General features: G+C 32.1%; 1 protein-coding gene across 4 annotated transcripts in view; it reads right to left on the bottom strand.

Moving 5' to 3' along the window:
* The window catches only part of LOC118188599 (SEC14-like protein 2), a 123,451-nt gene that overhangs the window by 32,526 nt on the left and 68,907 nt on the right, over nucleotides 1-22,018 (bottom strand). For all 4 annotated transcript variants that reach the window (XM_035359080.2, XM_085807259.1, XM_035359079.2 and 1 more), the window contains exons 2-3: nucleotides 18,715-18,794; nucleotides 4,222-4,297 (exon numbers count right to left, since the gene is read on the bottom strand). In XM_035359080.2, the coding sequence (XP_035214971.1) occupies nucleotides 4,222-4,297; nucleotides 18,715-18,765 (127 nt within the window). In that variant the 5' untranslated portion in view covers nucleotides 18,766-18,794. The remainder of the gene's footprint in view (nucleotides 1-4,221; nucleotides 4,298-18,714; nucleotides 18,795-22,018) is intronic.

Raw genomic sequence — 22,018 nt, 5'->3', positions numbered from 1 at the left:
TCAAAAATAATCTAAATTTTTTAGTTCTGGAAACTTCCTACAATTTTCGTTCATAAAAAGCAGGTTATACGATTTGACTGTATTCAGAATGGATTCTCTCCCTCTATGAATACGTTACTTAGATTTTCTACTTACCGCTGATAAAATTTGTTTAGGTGACGTAAGAAATCTGATGAACTAGAATCATGCTGCTTTTTCAGGCACTTAAGATCTTGGGGATAGACTAACACTTTAACACAGCATATTATAGTAACAGAGTTTGGATTCCAAAAATTAGAAGTAAGGGAACACTGTAGAAAGGCTGTCAGAAAAGGTTTGAAAAAGTTCCGTCCCCCCCATCACAAATATACACACGCGCGCACGAAATTCAGCAAGATGAGGTCAAAGAATTTTCAAGAAGAATGTAGCGAAAGCTGTCTGGTTGGATTACTGAATGAAAGAACAAGGTAGGAAAAAAGTTAATGTGTACGTCTAGCTAAAGCAAACCGATTTGTAAAGCGGAGAGAAGTCAAGGTCAGCTAAAATGCTTGAGAACTAGTTACAAACATTAGCCAGGGACGAGATAATGGTGTATTTCTGAAGCAGAATTGTTAACTGATACACTGTTATCCAACATCCGTCAACAGAAGATCAAAAGAGTGAAACAAATCCATAATGAAAACTAAAAAGATCACAAGGTTGAAAAGTAAAACTGTTTCTTTTTCCGACTAATAATATAAAACTGTAAGTATTCCGAAACACTTTTCTTTTAAACCTTGCACCGAATTCAAATTTTTATATTAAAACATATGGTTTAAAATTTCTACCGAATTTCAAAATGGCCTTATTTTACCCCATTATTTTATTGCGATTTGTGTTAGCTTTTTCTGGCTGTTGTATATATTTAGTCTGCTAAACTGAATAGTAAAAACATAGCCCGATAAAATGACTGTAATAAAAATATTGTATAAAGAATTCATACTTCATTCATTTATCATTTATTGTTGTCACCTGCTTTTCTGTGAAGTCTCTGGATTTTCGCGATATAACACCGAACTGTGATTTACAAACATATTAAAATTCTCGTAACCTTGGTATCTTTTTGTCATTTTTTTAACGTCTTGCTAAAAGTGATCTTTTTGCTCTTCATTTACCTTTTTTTTTTTTTTTTTTTTTTAATTGCATCTTTTTTTTTTTTTTTTTTTTTTTTTTTTTTGATAATATAAGAGAAGTTAAGAACTGAAATGTTACAACTATCGAACAAGCTAGACTTTAATTTTTGTAATGAATCATCAACTATGGCGAGATTCAGATTTCTTATTGTTATTTATAAAATATGTAATGAATTCTTCAGGACAACTCAAGCTTTGTTTATATCATTCAGAGCAAGTTTAAGATTTCCTTTACTTTTCTAATGTGTAGTCTAATGAAAATATTTTTTTCCGATAGGAAAGAGCAAGATCTGATGTTTTTCACAGAGGTATTTAGTAAATGATCGATACATTTTATTGATGTTTTCACAGAATTTAACGAGACCCAGTTTTATGTAAAAACTACGTAAAATAATTTTTTCCTTGGCAACAAAATTTGACATGCTGAGATGTTAACAAAATTTCCCGATGTTTTGCTTCCAGTGTAGCCTTTTTGCTTTGTACTGTCACTCAAACATGATGAATGGGAAATTAGTATAGCTACCTGCTATAGAAGAAAAATACACAATATTTTTTCTAAAAATCTTCTATTCATGATTTTTGTATTTTATATAGTAAAGACTGATTTGATATCTTCATAACGTTGTATGGAGATGTATAGAATGGCCTGCAGAGGCAATATGTTCCCATCATTGGAGGGAAAGACCGCTTTAAAAGTTAGAATTTAATAATTTGTAATAAAACTAGTAGTAAATTCTGAATGCATTCCCCATCCATCCAATTTTTTCATTTATTTTTGTAACTAATTTAAATTTTGTACTATAATTACAACATGAAAATGTAAGCGTGCCTAGTGTACGATTTTTAAAAAAGATTGCCAAAAATTGATCCGTGATACAAAATTTTCAATGTCATTTTTTAATTCAGCTTCCAAAATGGCATTAACAGCAGCTAAAATCTTGAGAAATGCTTTTAAACTGAAGCAATTATTTGTATATATTACGAGCAGTATTCCTATTTTCTTTTCATTCTTTCTTCTTTTTCTCCTTTTCTAGCTCAAGGAAAGGATAGTTGTACTTTAGCAATTTAAGTAAAGGTGAAGTTGCAACTACTGTTAGCATTAATAGAAAGAATAACTAAATCAAAAACAAAGTAACATAAGAAAGTAGATACTACGAGGGTAAGTTCAAAAATAAGTTTCCCCTGCCGACTGTGGTCAGAGTTGTGTATGAAAGTCAAAAAATAGAATGAGACATTAAAGATATGACATACCTTTATTTTATTATTCTCGTACGAGTACGTTGAGACAGTTGTCATATTGCTTGATAAGCTTCAAAAAGTCCTCCAGGAAAAAATCAGGGCTTTGCATATGGAAGAAGTGTTGAACGGCTTGTTTCACTTCAGTATTGCTTCCAAAACGCCTTTCCCCGAGATTTTTCTCCAAAGCCGGAAACAGATGGAAGTCGCTCGGTGCGAGATCATGACTGGAAGGTGGATGACATGATTAGAGCGAACCGGTGTATCACCATCGATGAAGTAGCGGAAGAACTTGGAATCTCACATGAGCGAGCTCAAAACATCATCCACGACATTCTTCGATACAGAAAAGTGTAAGCACGATGGGTGCCCCGACAATTGACCTCGACACACAAGGAACAACGCATGGGGGTCAGCTTGGAACATCTCGTGTGTTATCATGAAGATGGCAATGACTTTCTGTTTCGGATTGTGACGGGGGATGAAACGTGGGTCCACCATTTCACGCCAGAATCGAAGGTCGCATCTATGGAGTGGAAACATCCGTCATCACCTGTCCGAAAGAAGTTCAAGACAACTCCCTCTGCAGGTAAAGTGCTCCTCACAGTTTTCTGGGACGCCCAAGGAGTTTTGTTGCTGGACTTTTTGGAGGTTGGAACCATCAATGCTACGCGCTACTGTGACACTCTGTCAAAATTGAAAGAGGCGATTCGGAAAAAGCGGCCTGGCCTTCTCACATCTGGCGTTCTGCTGTTGGATGACAATGCCAGACCACATTCGGCGACGACAAGGCAAAACCATATTGCAACTCTTGGTTGGGAGCGCCTACACCATCCGCCATACAGTCCTGATCTCGCACCAAGCGACTTCCATCTGTTTCTAGCTTTGAAGAAAAATCTCGGGGGAAGGCGCTTTGGAAGCAATACTGAAGTGAAACAAGCCCTTCAACCCTTCTTCCATATGCAAAGCCCTGATTTTTTCCTGGAGGGCTTTTTGAAGCTTATCAAGCGATATGACAAATGTCTCATTCTATTTTTTGACTTTCATACACAACTCTGACCACAGTCGACAGGGGAAACTTATTGTTCAACTTACCTACGTATGTCCAATTTGTATTGCATTAGCATACAAGTAAAATTTGAGTACGAACTAAAATTAGCTTCAATCTTTATATTGAGAGACGAAAAAAATTCTGAAGAATAAGAAATTTTAAGTAATACGAATATATAAAATTAGCTTACCCTTAAATAGAGTTGAGCTTGTTAAATAATTTCAATATTAAGTTTTTGTTCTCTAATTTGCCCGCCTTCACTAGTTTTACCATGATTTCTTACTCTCTGTAACGCGAGGTAAGAAAATAACAATGAAATAGTGATAACGAATATTGACAAAAAAAACTGGTCTTATTTGTAGTCATCTATAACTACGTAAGATTTCAGTAATTATGAGGAAAAGTATTAACATTTGAGTATATTTCCGAATTTACACTTTTTTTCCAGTAGGAAAGTTTTATGAAAAGAAAAAGAGAGTCGAACGAATTTTGCAGGACAGAAGGGAAAAAGAAAAGATTTAATAAAGTTTTAATCACATTGGATGCAATTACTCATGGTCCTATTTTATACCCCAATTTCCTGCCATGTAAATGTCTTTTTACGGGAATCTAGATACCTTTTTTCCTGTTGACTATAATTTTTAAAAATGATCATTTTTTGACGTACGACCTATTGTAGCAAGAACGACCATATGTTCTTTCCCTGTGATATTAGGTTATCCTTTAATTTATATTAATTAATGTGATAAAATAAGCACACTAATAAGGTATGCATTCATTTACCTCTAAGAAAGCGGAGATACAAATAAAAATCATCCTTCATTTCTGGATTCACTTCATCAACAATTCTGCTTTTCAGCTGGGGAGGAGAAAAAGAAAGAAAACCGTTAGTAAATGTAAATAAAATATATATCCACTTAAATTCATTTCATAGGAATAAATAAAAAAACTATATAAATTAAAAAATATAAAAAAGTCCAGTTTTACTTACATCTCTTCTTTATTTTAAATACTCGATCATCGAAAAGAGCATTCAAAGATAATTCTTCAAGAAAGAATCAACTGTATTTTCCTCTGCATTCTACATAGACACATAATGGTTTTTCTTCAAGCGATTTTGACCCAGGTAAAATGCACGGTAGTTAAATGTTAAGACACATAATAATACTCGTATGTATACATGTTAAGGTGTTTCGCCGTGTTTATGAACATCATTCATATTGTTTGTATGTACTGAATAGGTACAGCGGATGTTTTGGGAAAAACTGTATAATGCAGTTTATAAAGGGAATAAGTATGAATTTCTGAAGAAGTCTGAAGGAAGAAAAGATAAAGTAAAACGTTACAATATCAGGTTCGAGAATAAATTCGAAACCATTAGTTGCACTTCGAATCAGTGCAGTAGCTGGTTTTCTTTAGGAACCCCTCTATTCATAAAACTTTGGTCACTAGTCCACCATTATTTAACTCTTCTCTATTTGCTTACATGTAATGATCACAATTTATCTTTTTACTTGATGCTTAGAGTATCATATTTAGGAACGTAAGACTCAATTAGAAGACATAAAACTACCACAATTAGAAAATGCTGCGATAATTCGAACACTCCTGAACTGTTCCTGGAATTCTGCATAGATTTAGATTACGTTTCTCAATCGGTATTTTAATCAGTTTTTCAGAAAGAAATCTGTTATAATCGTGAATTTTTATTCTGGTTTACTGAGCTACCCCCAACATAATACTAAAAGACACATTTTGGATCTCCGATTAAAAAGTTGTGCATGGGAATTAAAATTTCTAACTTGTTTACAGCGTACTGCGTGTTTCTAGGAAATGATGCGAGTTGCTTGGTGTTTTGCAGCCTTTTAGAACAAGAAATACACAAGTATTAGTGAAGCAATTCGGATTACTGATTACGCATTCCTCGACGGGCCTTTGATAATACGCAGTTTCGTTTTCGAGTGTATCTGGAGGCAAATAATGGTACAATTTTAGTAACTTATGTGAATAAGGCTACATTCTCAAGCGCTTCCGTACGTTAAACGCACATTTCTTGGTTAAATAAATTGCAAATTATGACCGATTCTTTCGGGAGAATTACACAGTAAAACGCTTTACATTATAAAGACTGCGCCCACCAGCGGCCGAGCGGTAAAAGCCGCTGAACACTGGTAGTTCGTTCCGGGGTTCGAGTCCCGGCGAACGGGCTGGCTGCATGGGCGTTTTCGTGGTTTTCCCCATCTGTAACGTGGATACGAGCCAGTTTCCCTTAAAAAGACCTCCACGGGGCATCCCTCCCTTTCCGTGTAGTGCCTAAGGGCGGAGCACGTAATAAATAAAAATTATAAAGACTGCTATACTTTTTCTTAATATTTGTGTCAAAACTGCGAGAAGACTGTGGATCTGATTAAATTATTATGTCAAATCAATAAAAAGAATGTTTGTAATATAAAGGTTCAACGCCAAGTAATAAAAACAACATAATTGTGGTGAATTTAAGCACCCAATAGCGGGCAAGAACTTATAAAGGTGATATTGAAATCCAAATATTTCTTTAAAAACCTAAATAAATAGATAATAAATAGTGACAAATAAATCAATTTTAATCACTTTAAAATCAGCCCTCATATTTGAGTAGTGAAACATCTAGAAGGTAAAAAAAAGGTTCATTCTATCAAAACAGCTTTTTTTAAATTTTATTTATTTATTTATTTGTAATTTTAATACAATGTCGTTAATGCAAAATTTCGTTGCAATATTCATATAAATTTTAATTAAAAAGTAAAGTAAGGCACATTCTTTCCAGTATTGCACTGTAGACAAGCACCTGATGTATAGCAGCATAAATGTCCTGCATGAATTACGCCAAAGGTTTAGAAAGTGATTTGTAAGATACATTATCAATTATCAAAGAGATATTAAAAATATAGGGTAAGAGTATTAAACTCGCTTAATGGTTTTAAATCGTTCAGTTTATTACTCTTACTGGCTATCTTATTTTGCAATTTGAAACATAAATTAAAAAAGATTATTATTAGCTCTGAGCGCTGGCAATTTACCTGGTTTCATGAACGATTTGTGCTGTTGGAACGCAATTCAAAGGCGTGAAAATATGGAAAAACTGTAGATGTTGCTAACACCTACGTATAAAGTTCGAATGCTGTCGTCTTTTACCTACTCCGCCATATACTGATATGAAAAGTAGAAAAGCATTAGTGCAACCAAATAATAATCAGTTAAATTGTTTTAAATAATGAGAATTTTCTTTTCCTTTTCTGACTGACAATAAAATTCCGGCTATTGGAAGTAAACTTTAAGTCGAAATTACTAACAAATCTGTATGTTAAATAATATTTTGTTACTCATTGCTGCAAACATGAAATTTGCAACTTGCCAGTCTTCTTAAAATAAGCAAGTATGCAATACACATAAAAGAGTGCACACATTTTTCTACGTACTTACCCTCCCCCCCAAAAAAAGCGCTCACACAACAAGAAAACAAGCATCTAAAACAACATAAAACTATGCTACCTCGGGGTCTACATTTGTTATTACTCGTGCTAAACAGATATTCACGGATACCTCGTACTTTAGTCTTTGTGCCGGTATAAAGAACAGCTTCTTCACTTTTAAATAGCACAAAACACGTTCCTTACAACACGTTAAAAAAAAAAAAAAAAAAAAAAAAAATGGGAATGACGTAAAAAAACCGCTATTATTTCGTGCTCGGATTCAACGATGGTAAATCATTATTTGACGGGTCACTACTGTTGGTGTCAGACAACATCGTAGTGTAGGAAAAAAAAAAAAAAAAAAAAAAGAAATAGATTTTAAAACAACTGTTAATAAAAGCAAAACATCGAAAATGACCTTCAAATTAATATTCCGTCCGCGTGCAAATTTGTGGCAATATGTTGTGAAGCTGTATTGGGGCGTGAAACATTTCATTCCTCTTTTGTCTTAGAATGCCGTACTAGCCTCTTTAATTCAGAATTATCATGACATGCCATTTTACAATTTTCTCTCCTCTAAACTCAGTTTACAGTAAGTGCCGTTCATGTAGAGCTCATGTGATAAATTTAAGGGTACTCACGCAAGTTTCTTAAAATGCAATAAAATTTTTCTCATTTAAAATATTTAAAGGCTACTACAGCAAGGAAAACAAAAAGTTAAATACTTTTGCAACACGATTTTATGGCAAAATAAGCAGTTCCATTTACTTATTTTAATGGACCTTGAAGAGCACACTTAAATACTTAAAAAAAAAAAAAAAAAAAAAATATCTGTTCTAAGGAGCTGGAATAGGAATTTTACACCAAGGAGATATCATTTATAAAAGAAACGTATTTAGAATTTTGTTCTTTAAAAATTCCTTGCTAATAATTGTACAGGTGATACAGTTATATTTCTCTTAATTCCTTTAAGAAGGAAAATGTCGCAAACAACTGTTTTATGCTTAAATGTTTTTTAGCTAACTCACATACAAAATTAATATTTATTAAAATGCGTTATATTGAGAAATTATCAAGAAAAGCATATATTCACGATTTTGGATAATGACATTTTATGCAGAAAATAAAATACGCAAGGCAAATTATCAAAAGTTTCTGGTAAGGAGACAAGGGATATCAGAAGAAGCAGAGGGATTTTGAACAGAGGAAACGAAACGGAAAAGAATGATTTGGTCAAATTTTAAATATAAAGTGGGGGACAGCAGTAAGAAACACTTCGTATAGTTCAGTTGTTTGCAGCATTAGTCTCTAACTTAAGTAACTATGCAATATGTACAAACAATAATTTTCGATTTAACAAGAAATAAGTATCATCTAGTTAAAGTAGATGATACTTGTTGTTTTAATGTAGTTTAGTTTTTAATTTCTAAACACAGTTTTATTCGTAAATCGGGTGTTCAGTCGGATACCACGTTTTCAGAACAGGAAGTCTGGTTACATTTACTGTACAGTAATCAGAGATTATTAAGCGGCAGCAGTAAAACTGACCTTGTCATTAAAATGCACTGTAGAGACTAAGAAATTCATCTTATACGAAAAGTTATTCGATTAGTAGTCCTTCATCAGACTTAAAAAACCTGTATTTTGTTTATTACACGTCTATCGTATTTTCTAAGACATTGAAAAGTATCCCCTCTGCCTTCTTTATGACTTTGTTTAAGTTCGTGTGTTTTCGCTGTCTATTTTGACAGCCGCTACTCGTAATGTGGGGGTTTGAATGTTTTCTTCGAGAATGATCAAAAGTTTCAATGTATGAGATGCTTGTTTCTTTCTGAATTATTTAATCAGTTATGCCACGCTTCTGACGAGTCTGTGATCTCATCGTGCTTCCTTTAGCTTCACATCGGGCTAATGCAGATCAATCCACTGATTTCAGTCGTTAACCTTTTGTGATGTTTCATTTACTGCGTAAATTATTTTTTTTTAAACGAATTATCTCTATTAGATGAATTATACTCTACTGGACAAAGAGAATTATTATTTCTCCATTAGCTATCAAAATCTATCATATATAGAACTTAAAAGGAAAAATATGAGTATAGTAAACATGGAGACGTACACCTTGAAATCTTCATTTTTATGCACATAGATGCAAGTCCTAACTGCAACTTTTTGTCCTAAATATTTAATATTGAAAAGATAAATGTGCAACGATTACGTTACTTAAGCCATTATCTTACGGTATGATTTGTACTTGTAATTCTACTTTTCGTTAACTCTCACCAGGATGTGAATGAGGTACTTGTATGTAAGAATAGAGTTTGAGAGTTCTGACAGCGACGTTGACTGTTATTATATTTTCTCACTCAGTTCTGATGGTTAAGCTATCCGGCGTTAGCCTTTTTGCTAGCAGAATCACTCGAATTTAATTAGAAGGGAGCCAAAGTTTGTTAGGCTTCTGCACCATGAATTTCCATCATTAATTTACTTTGAACTCTCAATATCCATTTTATGCTATCCTGAAATTCCCCAAGCAGCAAAAATTGATTTGTAAGCACAAGCAGTGCATTCTTAAGTTGTTTAAATAAAAAGGTTTATTTAAGCCTTCTTCTCGAACTCATAGACGAAGTCCCTGATGATAGTCTCAGTAAAAGGGACCAAATTAAGCTAAACAAACTGCAATCTCTGATTGTCGGTATTTGGAAACTGGTAGTGCTTGCAGCAAGAACACCCCCAGAATCAATTTCACAAGACTGGAACACTATAGCTTGTTACTTTAAACTAGGCTTTTTAAGCTCTTAGCAACACTCTCCTCATTTACGATTGTAAAGCAGAAAGAAAATTTATCAGCGCACAGAAGAAATCAGGAGATTTTGAGCAAGTTAGAGGACTCGACCTTTTTTCCTCGGCATTCGTTGTCATGGTTATTTGGTTTTGGGGGAAAGAAGTGCTTTTTAACTGCCTATTTTGAAGTAACAGACTATAATACCGGAAATGATTTTTATGACATCACTCTTGTGTATTATGTTCCTTCTGTCTTCTTTGGTAATATAAGGCATATGTGGCATGAAGAAAAATTCTTTCTGATTCCCTTTATATCAACAGGAATTCTGTTCAGTAATTGGAATTGCATTAAATAACTTTTGAATTTCCGTTTCCAAAACACGCAGTTCACTTTTTGTTTCAAATCTGCCTCTGCTACTATGCGGCAATCCTTTCCCCCACTAGTGCCATCATTAATAATCAGAAGTTTTTCTTTTTATACTGTAAGGAGATTATATCTCTGAGTTTTACAACTTATCCCATTATCTACCACATTATGAAATATTTAATAATTTTTCATACAGATTTTTTCTGTTACCTTTCTTCTTTTAGAAAAGATAACGGCTGAAAAATTGTCACCTTCCAAGAATTTAATTACCTAGATTATTAGTTTAGTTAGTATTTTAAAGTACTATCAATATTCTACGTGCACAAAATTACTGACAAAAATTTAATATATTGTAAGAATTCAATAATTTTTATATCGTAAATGTCTTAAAAAATATTCATTGAGATTAAAAAGAGACACTACATGCTGTACATTTTGAATATGCTTTAGACCAGCGGTTCTCAACCTTTTGACTAACGCGTACCACCTAAATAAAAATTGAAAATTTTTAGTACCACCACTATTTTCCAATGATTATTTTTCAATTTCTCAATAGAAATATTTAAAACTATATATATTTTGCCATTTGCACACCTGTTGGCTGTTTGTATTAAAGATGCACTCATAAAAAATATTAGATTACAAATTGGTTACCACTTTAATTATCTTCCCATCATAGATTTTAATTTAAGTTATAATACTTTAATTCTAAAATTTAGTGCGAAACTTGGGCCTGTTTAAGAGAGATCAGTTTCTTTATGTCTGGTCTTATTTCAGTTAGCTTTAAATGTAAATTAGGATCCGCTTTTAATTTTGTTCTGCATTTATTTTTAAAATATGACATGGAAGATAATCCTTATTTACACAAATAGGTTGTGCAAAAAAGCAATAAAAATTTAATAGCCTTATTTGAAATGCCTTTAAATTCTTTTTTCGATTCAGCCAAAATTTGCAAGTGTCGTTTTTTTTTAATCTTCAATTAGAGTTTGATCCCAGGAAATTTCTATCAATTGTTCTTTTTCTTCACGAGATAAAATTTCAGGTACGTTTGAACAAAATGGATTTCTATTCGTTTTCATAGTCCTCAGTAAAGTACGTGCTGAAATTATTTATCAATGAATTTTTAATGTCAGATGCTAATTCTTCTTTTATTTTACAATTATTTTACAATTATAAAACTTTCTAAATGTGGTGAAAAGTCTAAAATATTATTATCCAATTCTTTCACTATTAGCTCGAGTTCTTTTTATAATTGCATTTATTTAATTTCTAATGGTAAACAAATTAAAATTTTGTCCTTGTAATCCTAAATTTACCTCATTTAACTTTCCCTAAATTTCAGCTAAATACGCTAAAACGCGCCAGCCATAATTCACTAAATAAACAATTTTATTCAAATTATCGCCTGTAAATCATCACTTTTTCGATCAGTAATCCTAGCCATTTTTCGATTTTCAAAAATCTAGGTTTGTTTTATTATTTTTTCACAAATATTTAAAAGCAAAATATACTACGAACTCTTCAAAAACAAACGACGATATTCTCAAATCGCGTAGAAAAGTAAGGAATACAAAACAACAAGAAGGCAAAATACCTACTGTTAGAGACAAATAATTCGAAATAAAAAAATTGTTTCTAATTGAAACAGAGCAATATGAACGCGGAAATGGTGGCGACATAGAGTGTAGTCATTCTAATAAATCGATCAATTCTAAAAGAATTAATGAGATACTATTATCTTTTTATAGGATCATATTTTTATTTCCTATTAAATACAACATTTCTATAACTCCTTTTAAAAACATCATTTATGACAAATTTTGTTATATCTATGACTAAAAGAATATTTGCGAAAATATTTTGCTAAAGTCCTTGAACTCAGATCGCAGAAATTTACGAGTGTTAGAGAAAAAAACTTTAACAGGATGTTGGAGTATTTAATTTTTGAATTTAATAGTTAAAAATACTTTGTTCCTTTGCGTACCACCTATTTTTTCTCTTCCGTACCACCAGTGGTACACGTATCACCGGTTGAGAACCGCTGCTTTAGACTGTATTTCATTTTGTGAACAAAGCTCATAACCTAAATTTTCTACAAATGTCGGCTATTGATATCCTTTGTTCTGAAGCTGAATACCATTAGAAACCAGAAAAATCCTTTCATCTTTTGGAGACACGATATTTTCGTGTCTGTGACCTGTCCTTCTGCTTAAATTACGCTATATATTCGTTTAATAAATTTAGAATAATCAGTCAGTCACACTAAAAGGCGGAAAGAAATTCTGTTATTTTATTATACGCTATGCTCGAATGCATAAAGCATATTTCTAGCATAATCAAAATAAAATTTAAATAAATAATTAAAGTAGTCTATGCCATTACAGTTTTGACTTCCTATCTTTACATTATATCATACGCAACATGTCGGATTTCTCACCATCATCCACAAGTGTACGACTAGTGCTGTTATGTCAATTTTTGTGCCATTTTTCTTCTTTCTACAGATTGCATTGCATTTTATTCAGTGATAATTAGAAATGAAAGTTATCGTTCCTTTATCTTTCCACTAGATTATATCATATAATGATATCATTTGTCGATTTCTCTTTTTAAACTGAAGGAGGAAAAAATACAGTTTTAAAGATTTCATATTAATATCTCTCAATTTTTTCCTTTTCTGCTCCACAAAAAGCAAACTATAATGGCTACCAAATTTGAAAAATTGCTATCTTTGACAATTCGAGCTGCACGGTCTAATGACCAACGAACTTACAAACTGAAATGCTATTTATACCTCAGTATTTTTGCATTAAACTCTCATCAAATTTAAGTTAAAAATATCCCAGAATGGCTGACTTGAAAGTGTCTCTGAGTTCTAAAATAAAGACGTAACTGAATAAATCAGCAAACCTTGCCTTCTGTTGCTATTTAGTGACGATCAAAGAAGTATAAAGTATTGACCCATTAGAAATTCATGGGCAGATGATATTTAATGGGACCATAAAAGCAAGCAGCACTTATAAGTATCATCAGGTTGAGTAAAGAGTTATGAAGGATAAATCCGATTTATTGTGCCCTTTAAACATATAGCATATAGCTTATAAAACATATAGCTTTATAAATCTGATGCACTGCAAAAGTTCATCACAAGATAGATCTTTCTTCACGCTTTGTCTATAAGGCAACAAAAAGAGTAAAAACTCAACAACGATAATAATTATGCTAAGCTTCCATCGATTCGAAATCTAAAAAAAAATTAATTTGCGTAAAATCTTTTTAATAAAGGGAGGCCTCTTTCAAGTCGTTTTACGTAAAAAAAATAAATACTTTACATTACAAAATTAATCATGAAATCTTTAAATTAAAATTCTTTACATTACAAAATTATTCATGAAAGCTAATTTTTGCTTTATTAGTTTTAGAAAGCAGGTTAAAATGGCAATGATCCTGTAATAGAAATTTTTGATTAGGTAGTAGGGGACCATTAGAGGGTGAAACGGCATGATTTTAAACAGACAATGAGAAGAGAAAACGATTGTTTGGAACATCATCCTTTTATCCGCTATTGACTAATCATTGCATTAAACGACATTCAGATATCTAATAAACTCTACTAGTCCAGAACCTAAAGTTTTTTGCTACAACGGAAACTCAATATAAAAGAAAATTTGTACGAAATAAAAATAAATAAATAAAGCAGAAAAAGGCGAAAAAAGGAAAATGCTAAATAAAGCTTATGCAATTTTTTGGTAAATACCTCAGTTCGAAAGAGATTTTTGCCTCCCTCTTCTTTGTCAAAAGACATTTTACTCATCATATAGAGGCCTACCAGCGGCCGAGCGGTAAAGTCGCTGCACACTGGTAGTTCGGTCCGAGGTTCGAATCCCGCGAACGGGCTGGCTGCATGGGCGTTTTCGTGGTTTTCCCCATGTGTAACGTGTATACGAGCCAGTTTCCCTTAGAAAGTCCTCCACGAAGGCATCCCTCCCCTTAGGCAGATAGCCCTAGTGTGCTTTGCCATAATTAAATACACCACCACACCTACACCATCATATAGAATAATCAATATTTTCTTTCAAAACAGGGCCATCCTTTTAATATCCCCAAATCAATGCTTAATAATTATGCCGGAAACTTCAGTCCGCCTGCAAACCTAAGCAAGACATCAATGTTTACAATAGCTGAAATTTTTATCAGCGTGACATGGGAAACAGCATGGAATAACATGTGCTCCAACCAGCTAATCGTATATAAACATTAAATGAAATGACCTTGAACTACTCTATTGTTATCAAACGAGTTCTCTGATGGCGGGGGAGCTAAAATTCTAGAATAAATGCCTCGGTAAAAATAACTGTTGTTATAAAATTACGTAATTAGACGTTCGCTGAAAGATTTATTTATTATTATCAAACTAAATTACATATAAATGGTTGCGCAAGGTTCTCCGGTTTTTACAGTACTATTTACGGAGTTTTTTATGTCCTTCAATTTTCATTTTCTCAGACATGCATCCAGTCGGGCACAGAATGCATGTGATTAAGGCTCGTTGTCGATCAATTTGTGAAAATTGTTTCCAACAAATTTTATGATTTTACTATTTATAAGAATTAATTTAACAAAATATGCTAAAAGTGATGAATAAATAATTCTAGTGTTTTTCTTGTATGTAAGATTATATGCAATTAGGATATTAAATGTAATCAAACCTCATTCAAAGGTCATCCTGGGGACCAGGAAAAGTAAACTATGATCCGGAATTGTAAGAATAAGCCATTTTCGATACAAATTGAGAAAACATTTAAATAAGAAAAACAAAATGATAAATAAGTGAATTAAGCATTAGATATGTACTTTAAAAAAGCATTTATATGAAGGGACAGTTTCAGATGATAAATAATCATAGAAAAATAACCTTGAAACTGATGTTTAATTTCTAGAAAAATATTTCTGTTGATATTTCTATTTATTAATTCCTGATTCTACAAACATTTTTGTTTGATGCTGTTTTCTCAATAGACAGTAAGGCCCTTTTAATGAACCTAAACTCTTCAAAAGTCATTTTCTGTGAGTACTTTGTGAAAATTTTCTCACAATCACATCTGAAAATCCTATCCTTGTATTCCCAAAGAGTAATATGCTAAACCTCTGTTGGGATCTCGGGCGAGAATATGGTAAAGTATGAAAAGTTTATTTCTCCTCTCGACACCAAGCGATGAAAGTACAGTAGGAGCTGCAAATGGAACACGAAAAGCACGTATACCTTCTTCTTTAGGCACATGGCTAATTCACATTAGTTTTCTTGACAGATGCTAACAGAATTGATGGATTTTTCAAGGGGTTTAAGAATATAGTTGCAGACTTGGAGGAAGGGATTCTGTTTTCCTTCAGTAGAATGAATAACTTTTATTCACATTGAGAATCTGAATGTGGACAGCTGGCGTCAGCATCTCACTTTTACTTAACAACCATTATATGCAATAAATTGATAAACTGTTTAGTATTGTAAATAGGAATAGTCCGACCAGTTTCTAACTCACCAAACAAATTTGACCTAAAACGTTCACTGATTTATTATCCAATGACATGATCAAAAAGTCTGACCGTGAATAAAATAACTAATCTAAGTAACTATAACTATAATTTTTCTACTGTAAAGAAAAAACTTAAATAAATAAAAATATAAGCTTTACAGATGACTTTAGGGAGGTAAATCGAGAGCTTTTTTTTTTTTTTTCCTTTTTTTCATATTTGTTGGGTATATGTTATTTTTAGAAGTTTTACGTTAAGTTTATTGTATGATATGATTTGATGGGGATATTGTAAAATGCGCCAAAAAGAGTTAAAGGGAAACAAATATATATTTAGTACTTTTCTTTTATATGTAGTTTAAATGTAGTATCTTTTTTTTTTTTCTTTTTTTTTTCCGATTTTGCGTTGGAACTCTACAAATGGCGTACAACTTTTCAAATCGTTGCCACCAAATACTATCGCCCTGTATTATATTTAAAGAAATTAAATAACGAAGAATCTGCATAAATGTATATATGTTTCTCGCATTGTGATAAAACAACGGTACCTACAGCTATCTAATTTCAAATGACGTAATCTTACTGAGAATATGGGCATCTCAAAGCCCAAATTTGAAATTTGGAATTTGTTTTATTATCGATTTCATATTTTGTAAAACTTTAACGAATTTTTGAGTAACAAATTCAACGATTTAAAAGCGAGAAATAGCAACACTACGAAAAAAAAAAAAAAAAAAAAACACCCTTTTTATCTCTAGCGCACGGAACTGTGTATCCGAAATTCTAAAGATATGCTCATTTTAAAATTATTTTGCAACATTGCTATTGAACTGAGTTTTATGGTTTAGTGCAAAGAACATGATATTTAATAAATAAAGGTAACTACAAGACGTTAAAAAACGCCCCTTTGGACGTAATTTAAAATCTGAAACGTTTCAGATTTTATTTATTTTATTTATTTATTAATCTTTGTATAAGTTGGTTATAAAGTACTTTATTGGGTGGTTACTCTAACAGTCAGTGCTTAATTGCAGCTGGGGCTGATGGATTCCCGTCTTCAGTCATGTGTAAGAAAAGTCATAATTTTTCTGATTGCACCAGAGCCTTTGTTCAGTTGAATTCCATTTTTTTTTCTTTCACATTTGAAAAATTTTATAGTATAAAATTCTGTAACCATGAAGTACGAAGATGTTGGAAGATATTTTTAAAGCAATCACTTGAGATGAGATAAGAAATAATAAAATAAAAAAAATAAAAGAGAAAGAAAAAAAATGACGCGTCAAGCTTCAGCAGGATTGCCTAAACTTAACAAGCTATTTTTGACAAACATGGTTTTTAAAATAAGAAGCAAGTTTGATAGTTAATCGATAAAATCTTCACATTCAAGCAATTTTGCCGGCTAGTTTTATTTTCAATTCTAAAACTGAAACTAAATTTAATCTTGAAATTTATTCTTAAATATATATTAAAATATTCAGATAAAAAAATTAGGCTGTGATCACATTAAACGAAATTAAATTTATTAAAAAATATTTGCATGTGCCCTGTCTTCCGTGTTATGTTTTATTCTTAATTTATATTCTTGCCTTTCCCATTATTTTAAAGTAAAATTTCTTAATTTAAAAACTTGTTTCTTTTAATTCAGTACTGTAATTATTTCCCATATTTTATTTCACTACTATATTTTTAATGAATATTTCTGTTTGCTATCCCAGTTTAAGCGCCGCCAGTGTTGATTTTGCAAGGGAAATCCTGAGTTTAATAAATACCTAACACTGCTTAAAAGATTACCTTATCATTTATAGTAATGGTTTTTCTTAGAATTAAAGATTTGACAATTTTTAAAATCGTTCCCGCCCTCCATATTTTACATCAAAGCCAGCATAAACTTACATAGACGTTTATATCACAGGAATGAGGCCTCAGAATAGCATCATTTAAATATTCTTGATTAATATGTCTCTATAATATCTGATCATCACATTTTCCCTTTAAGCTACAGAGAAGAAATTTTTCAGTCGTATATTTAATTTTTATGTATTGTGAGCTGAAAAACCTACATAGTTAAAAAAGTCCCGCTAATATAACATAATTCACTTACTACAGCAAACATGCATAGTAGTCCACGGTGTAGTATCCCAGTCATCAAAAGATGCAAATGGTAAAATTTAAATTTCGTTACTATAATTTCAACAATAATAAATAATTTTTCAAGTCAAGAAAATTCCTTACAAAGAGCTTTACACTCATTCCTCCCATTTTCTTATTTTTTTCAGAAAATTAAACAATTTAGTACGGTTTTATGCTTAAAATTAACCCATTTATCTTATTATTTTGGCTATACTATCCCTTCTACTTTCGTCATCTCCCATTAGGTTGCAATTAGTAATGCATATTAGAGCAGAGTTCTTAAAGTTAGTAGAGAAACGGACGCTGATCGTCCCTCTGCTATTTTCACCTAGCTTTTGCGATGCTTGTAAATTGACTTAAATCGGCTTTAGCCTTTGCTAACCGTGTTTACTCCCGTGGGTCGAGGGTTTAAGCCAAAACTTAATATGTTTTGAGAATTTTCTTATTTTAAAATATACGAGACTTATTGTGACGTTTGTGTTCTGTTAAACCTGCAAGCCGTGGAGTCTTCCACTGTTACACGAGCTGTATAAATCATCAGATTGAAGGTCTAACAAAAATGTTTGTAATTTTAAACCTATTTTCGGATTGGGCGCTGCTTTGTTGAAGGAATAGGAACGGGACGACAAGTCGCTAGGTTGTTTTTAAGGAAACAGCATTTAATGTTTTAAATAGTTAGGTTCCGTACAATTTATATTTTATCTGTATATTACAAATGTGCAGTGGACTGTTTTTCAAACTTTTAATAACGTTTATTATTTAAACTTACATCCATTTGCAAATTACAGGAAAATAAGACTGAGGATTTGCTGCATTAATTTGCTTACTTGTTCAGAGTATCAATTTAACATCTAACTCAACTTTCATATTTCAAATAAAGTAACCAAAATACCAAACAGATACTAACTATCGCATTGATATGCAGACTTTTAAAGAACAAAAAGGTTGTAAACAAGCACCATGCACAAAACTTAAGATCATCACTAGTAAGGACTACAAAAATATAATTTACCACATCAAGAGCTTCTTTCTGCTTCGGAGTCAACTCGTCCATAAGACTCATGATCAATTCTATATGTTGATAATAAATACCTGGAAAAAAAAGGGAGGAGAATATAAGTTTGTTTTAAGCATCTAGAGAAAGAAAAATCACTACAGCACAAACGTTTATGCTATATTCTTATGTGACATAGTTCATTTCCTAGACTTAATCTGAATGGTTTTAAGACACAGATAAAGATTTTCTAAAAATACAGCAGCTTGCAAAGTGAAGTCCATTTTATCCAAGTACATTTCAGAGCCATCTAGTTGGTTCAAACTTCAGTTCTAAATCAGAGCCGATTAATTGGAAATTTAGACGAAGGATTGCTTCTTTTTTCAGTTCAAAGAAATGTGGCTGCTTAGGTTATAATTACTTGATTACAGCGAAGTACACTGCCGAAGGAAAGGGATGCTTTCGTGGAAGACGTTTTAAGGGAAATTCGCTCGTACTCACGTCACACACACACACACACACACACACACAAAAAAAAAAAAAAAAAAAAAAAAAAAAGCATAAAAGCTTTTATTTAACCAGTGTGTTCGTCGGGGTTTCAACCCGGATAGAAAAATCAGTGTTCAGCATTCTTTCCGCACTGCCGGTGTAAGCTATGAATCTTGTCTAATGAGTAAACTTCTCTTTCAATTAATATGGCATAAATCTTTATTGGGACTGTGACATTGTAATTTTTTTATTACATTTCTTTCTTTCTTCCTTTAGTATACCTACTTGTTTTTAATGCTTAAATTCTTTTACATTGCTTTCCGTAAATGGATTTCAAATTATGAGTCAATTCAATAATGGGTGGAAAGAGTGTAAAATGGGATAAACCAATACACTCATTTGAGCATTCCTTTTTGTTAATATATTCATTTAAAATTCGTTCATATTTCAAACCTGAAATATACATTATGCATATGTTGTTTCTAACGATAGCATCTGAATAAGTCTAATTCGCAAAAGATGCTCATTAATTATTTTAAACGAAATCCATTACAAAATCCATTACGAAATCCGAAATTCCTTTCGTAAGCTTACAATGTACAACTAATATTTGCTTGAAGGATAGAGAAAAACTCGAAATTGTTTAATAAAAATTAGGAGCCGGTTAGGATCATTTAAACTTTCGCACGATATTTACTATATGCAAGCAATTCAAGCTTTAGTGTCCAGTTTTTTAAAAAATTACACGAAATTTGTGACTTGCAAAATTCTTGGAATGAACAATGAAACATTTCATGAAAATTACAATAATTTAAATTTGTGTAACTGCAGTTCGGAAGCATTAGGTTGTAGGGATTTATATTTATTTTAACTAATAATTTTAAATTTTATTTGAAACTTTCATATAAGCCTTCATTCCCCTAATTGTCAGTGCCAGAATAGTTAAATGTTCTAGCGCGCATGAACGAATGCATATTTCCTATTTCGAAGGAAGTAGTTAAAAGCCGAGTTTCGGTAGGAGAAAAGGAAGAGTTAGGCTCTAGCTGCCGTTTCTACCGTAGGTACGTTTGTTTATTGCTGGTTCAAGTGGCTTAATTGCATTGCTTTGCTGCCACTAGCTTAGAAGGGGTTTGAGGTTACTGGAATCTCGCTGAGACCTGTAGGCTAGTTTTATCACTTGTTAACATTTCAACTTCTAGTTTCAATTATCTGACTTTCAGTTACCGCCCAAGTAGGCGAAGTTTGTTAGCGTCAAGTCGACGCATTGTAATTCTTAAAGAGTTAATAAAGGGTACGTGAGCCCTTCTGCTGTGTAGTTTCCTGCTACTCCAGTATACAAATAGACGTTAACCCACCTGGACTTTACGAGGTTTCCAATGTAAGTTTTAAATTCATACTTTTGTTGTATATTCAGATGTTACATACACAAGATACATAGAAGTACATGATCATATTTCATTATTTTCCATAACTTTTTCATTTAATTACTGTTCTTTGAAGTACTTTTCTAAATTTCATAGCATCACAAATTTGAAAAAAAAAAAGTGATTATAGCTTTTTAATTGAATATTTAATATCTGTTCCTCTAATGAAATAAATTATTAACCATGCAACTCTCTTTTTTGCGACAATTTTATGATTGTAGCATTCGTACTTGTTCTCCCTCTCTTATTCACTCATACTTAACGCTTCTCAGTTTAACGCAAGTTTATTTTTCCTAACTCTACATTATGTTTTCACAATCTAATTCTTCCTAGACCCAAAATGTTGTTACATTTTAAAAACGTACGCAAAGCCGCAAAGCGGTTTAATGAAAAGCAATATTAGATAAGAAAAATAATTTGAATGTCAATCGCAGAACTTTGTCTACTTTTCTATAACGTCATCAAGAATCTTTCAAAGAAAATTTTGCAATAGCAATAGCAACAATTTATCAGCTAAAAGCTGTTCTATATTATTTACTTAATTGAATTCTTCCTATTCTGTTGCTTGCGAAGGCGCCATCCGTACATGACCTTCAAACTGTTTGACATACACGTATATGCTAAACGTTTCACGTCATACATAAACCGAGGACGGGGGGAGGAGGAGGGAGAAAAAACTTCGGTTTTTGTTTGTAAAAATGTTAAGGATACTTACTGAAATTCAAAGTTACATATTGCTGACTTCTTTTTTTGTTTTTTTGTTTTTTTTTTTGTTTTATTATGTAACATTTTGCGAGTTCTATGATTTGACAGTTAAATAAGGAAAACCATAGAATTATGAACAGTATATTTTCTAAGAAGGAAAGCGGGTATTTGTTTTTGCACGTTTCCGGTATTTCGTGTCTGTATGAAATTACGTTGAAAAGGAGAAGAAAATGTCGAAATTAATTATCTCCAGATCATTTTTCAAAAGGAAAACAAAATGTTTTTATTTAAACTTTATAATTCGCTTCGTGGTAAATATGACGTCAATGGAACTAAAAACATAAAAGCCTAAATGTTTCATTTTCTGTACATGAAAGCATTTTGAAGCGAAGTCATGCATCTCGAGTCACCTGAATAAAGGAAAATCTACCAGTGAATTATTATAATAAGAATTGATTGCGTACATGAAATTGCGCTATTTTGCATATTTCTACAATATACTGAAAGTAATATTTCTGTAATGAGAAAGCTAAGTCACTTGAGGAGCTTAGCAAACTTATCGTTTCTGATAACAATGAGAACAATAGAATTACCCTTGTAACAAAAGAAACATTTTATTCCATTTGTAATTTTACTGAACTCTGTCATCATATTTATCATTAACCAGACATTGACCTCAGTAAGCTTTGCTGCGCTTTAAAGCT

This window comes from Stegodyphus dumicola, chromosome X1 (genome assembly GCF_044657685.1).
Source record: "Stegodyphus dumicola isolate Sdum_Otavi_A_Nest chromosome X1, ASM4465768v1".
NCBI lineage: Eukaryota > Metazoa > Arthropoda > Arachnida > Araneae > Eresidae > Stegodyphus > Stegodyphus dumicola.
Note: the sequence above shows the minus strand (reverse complement) of the source record. Positions and strands in the feature narration are given on the sequence as shown.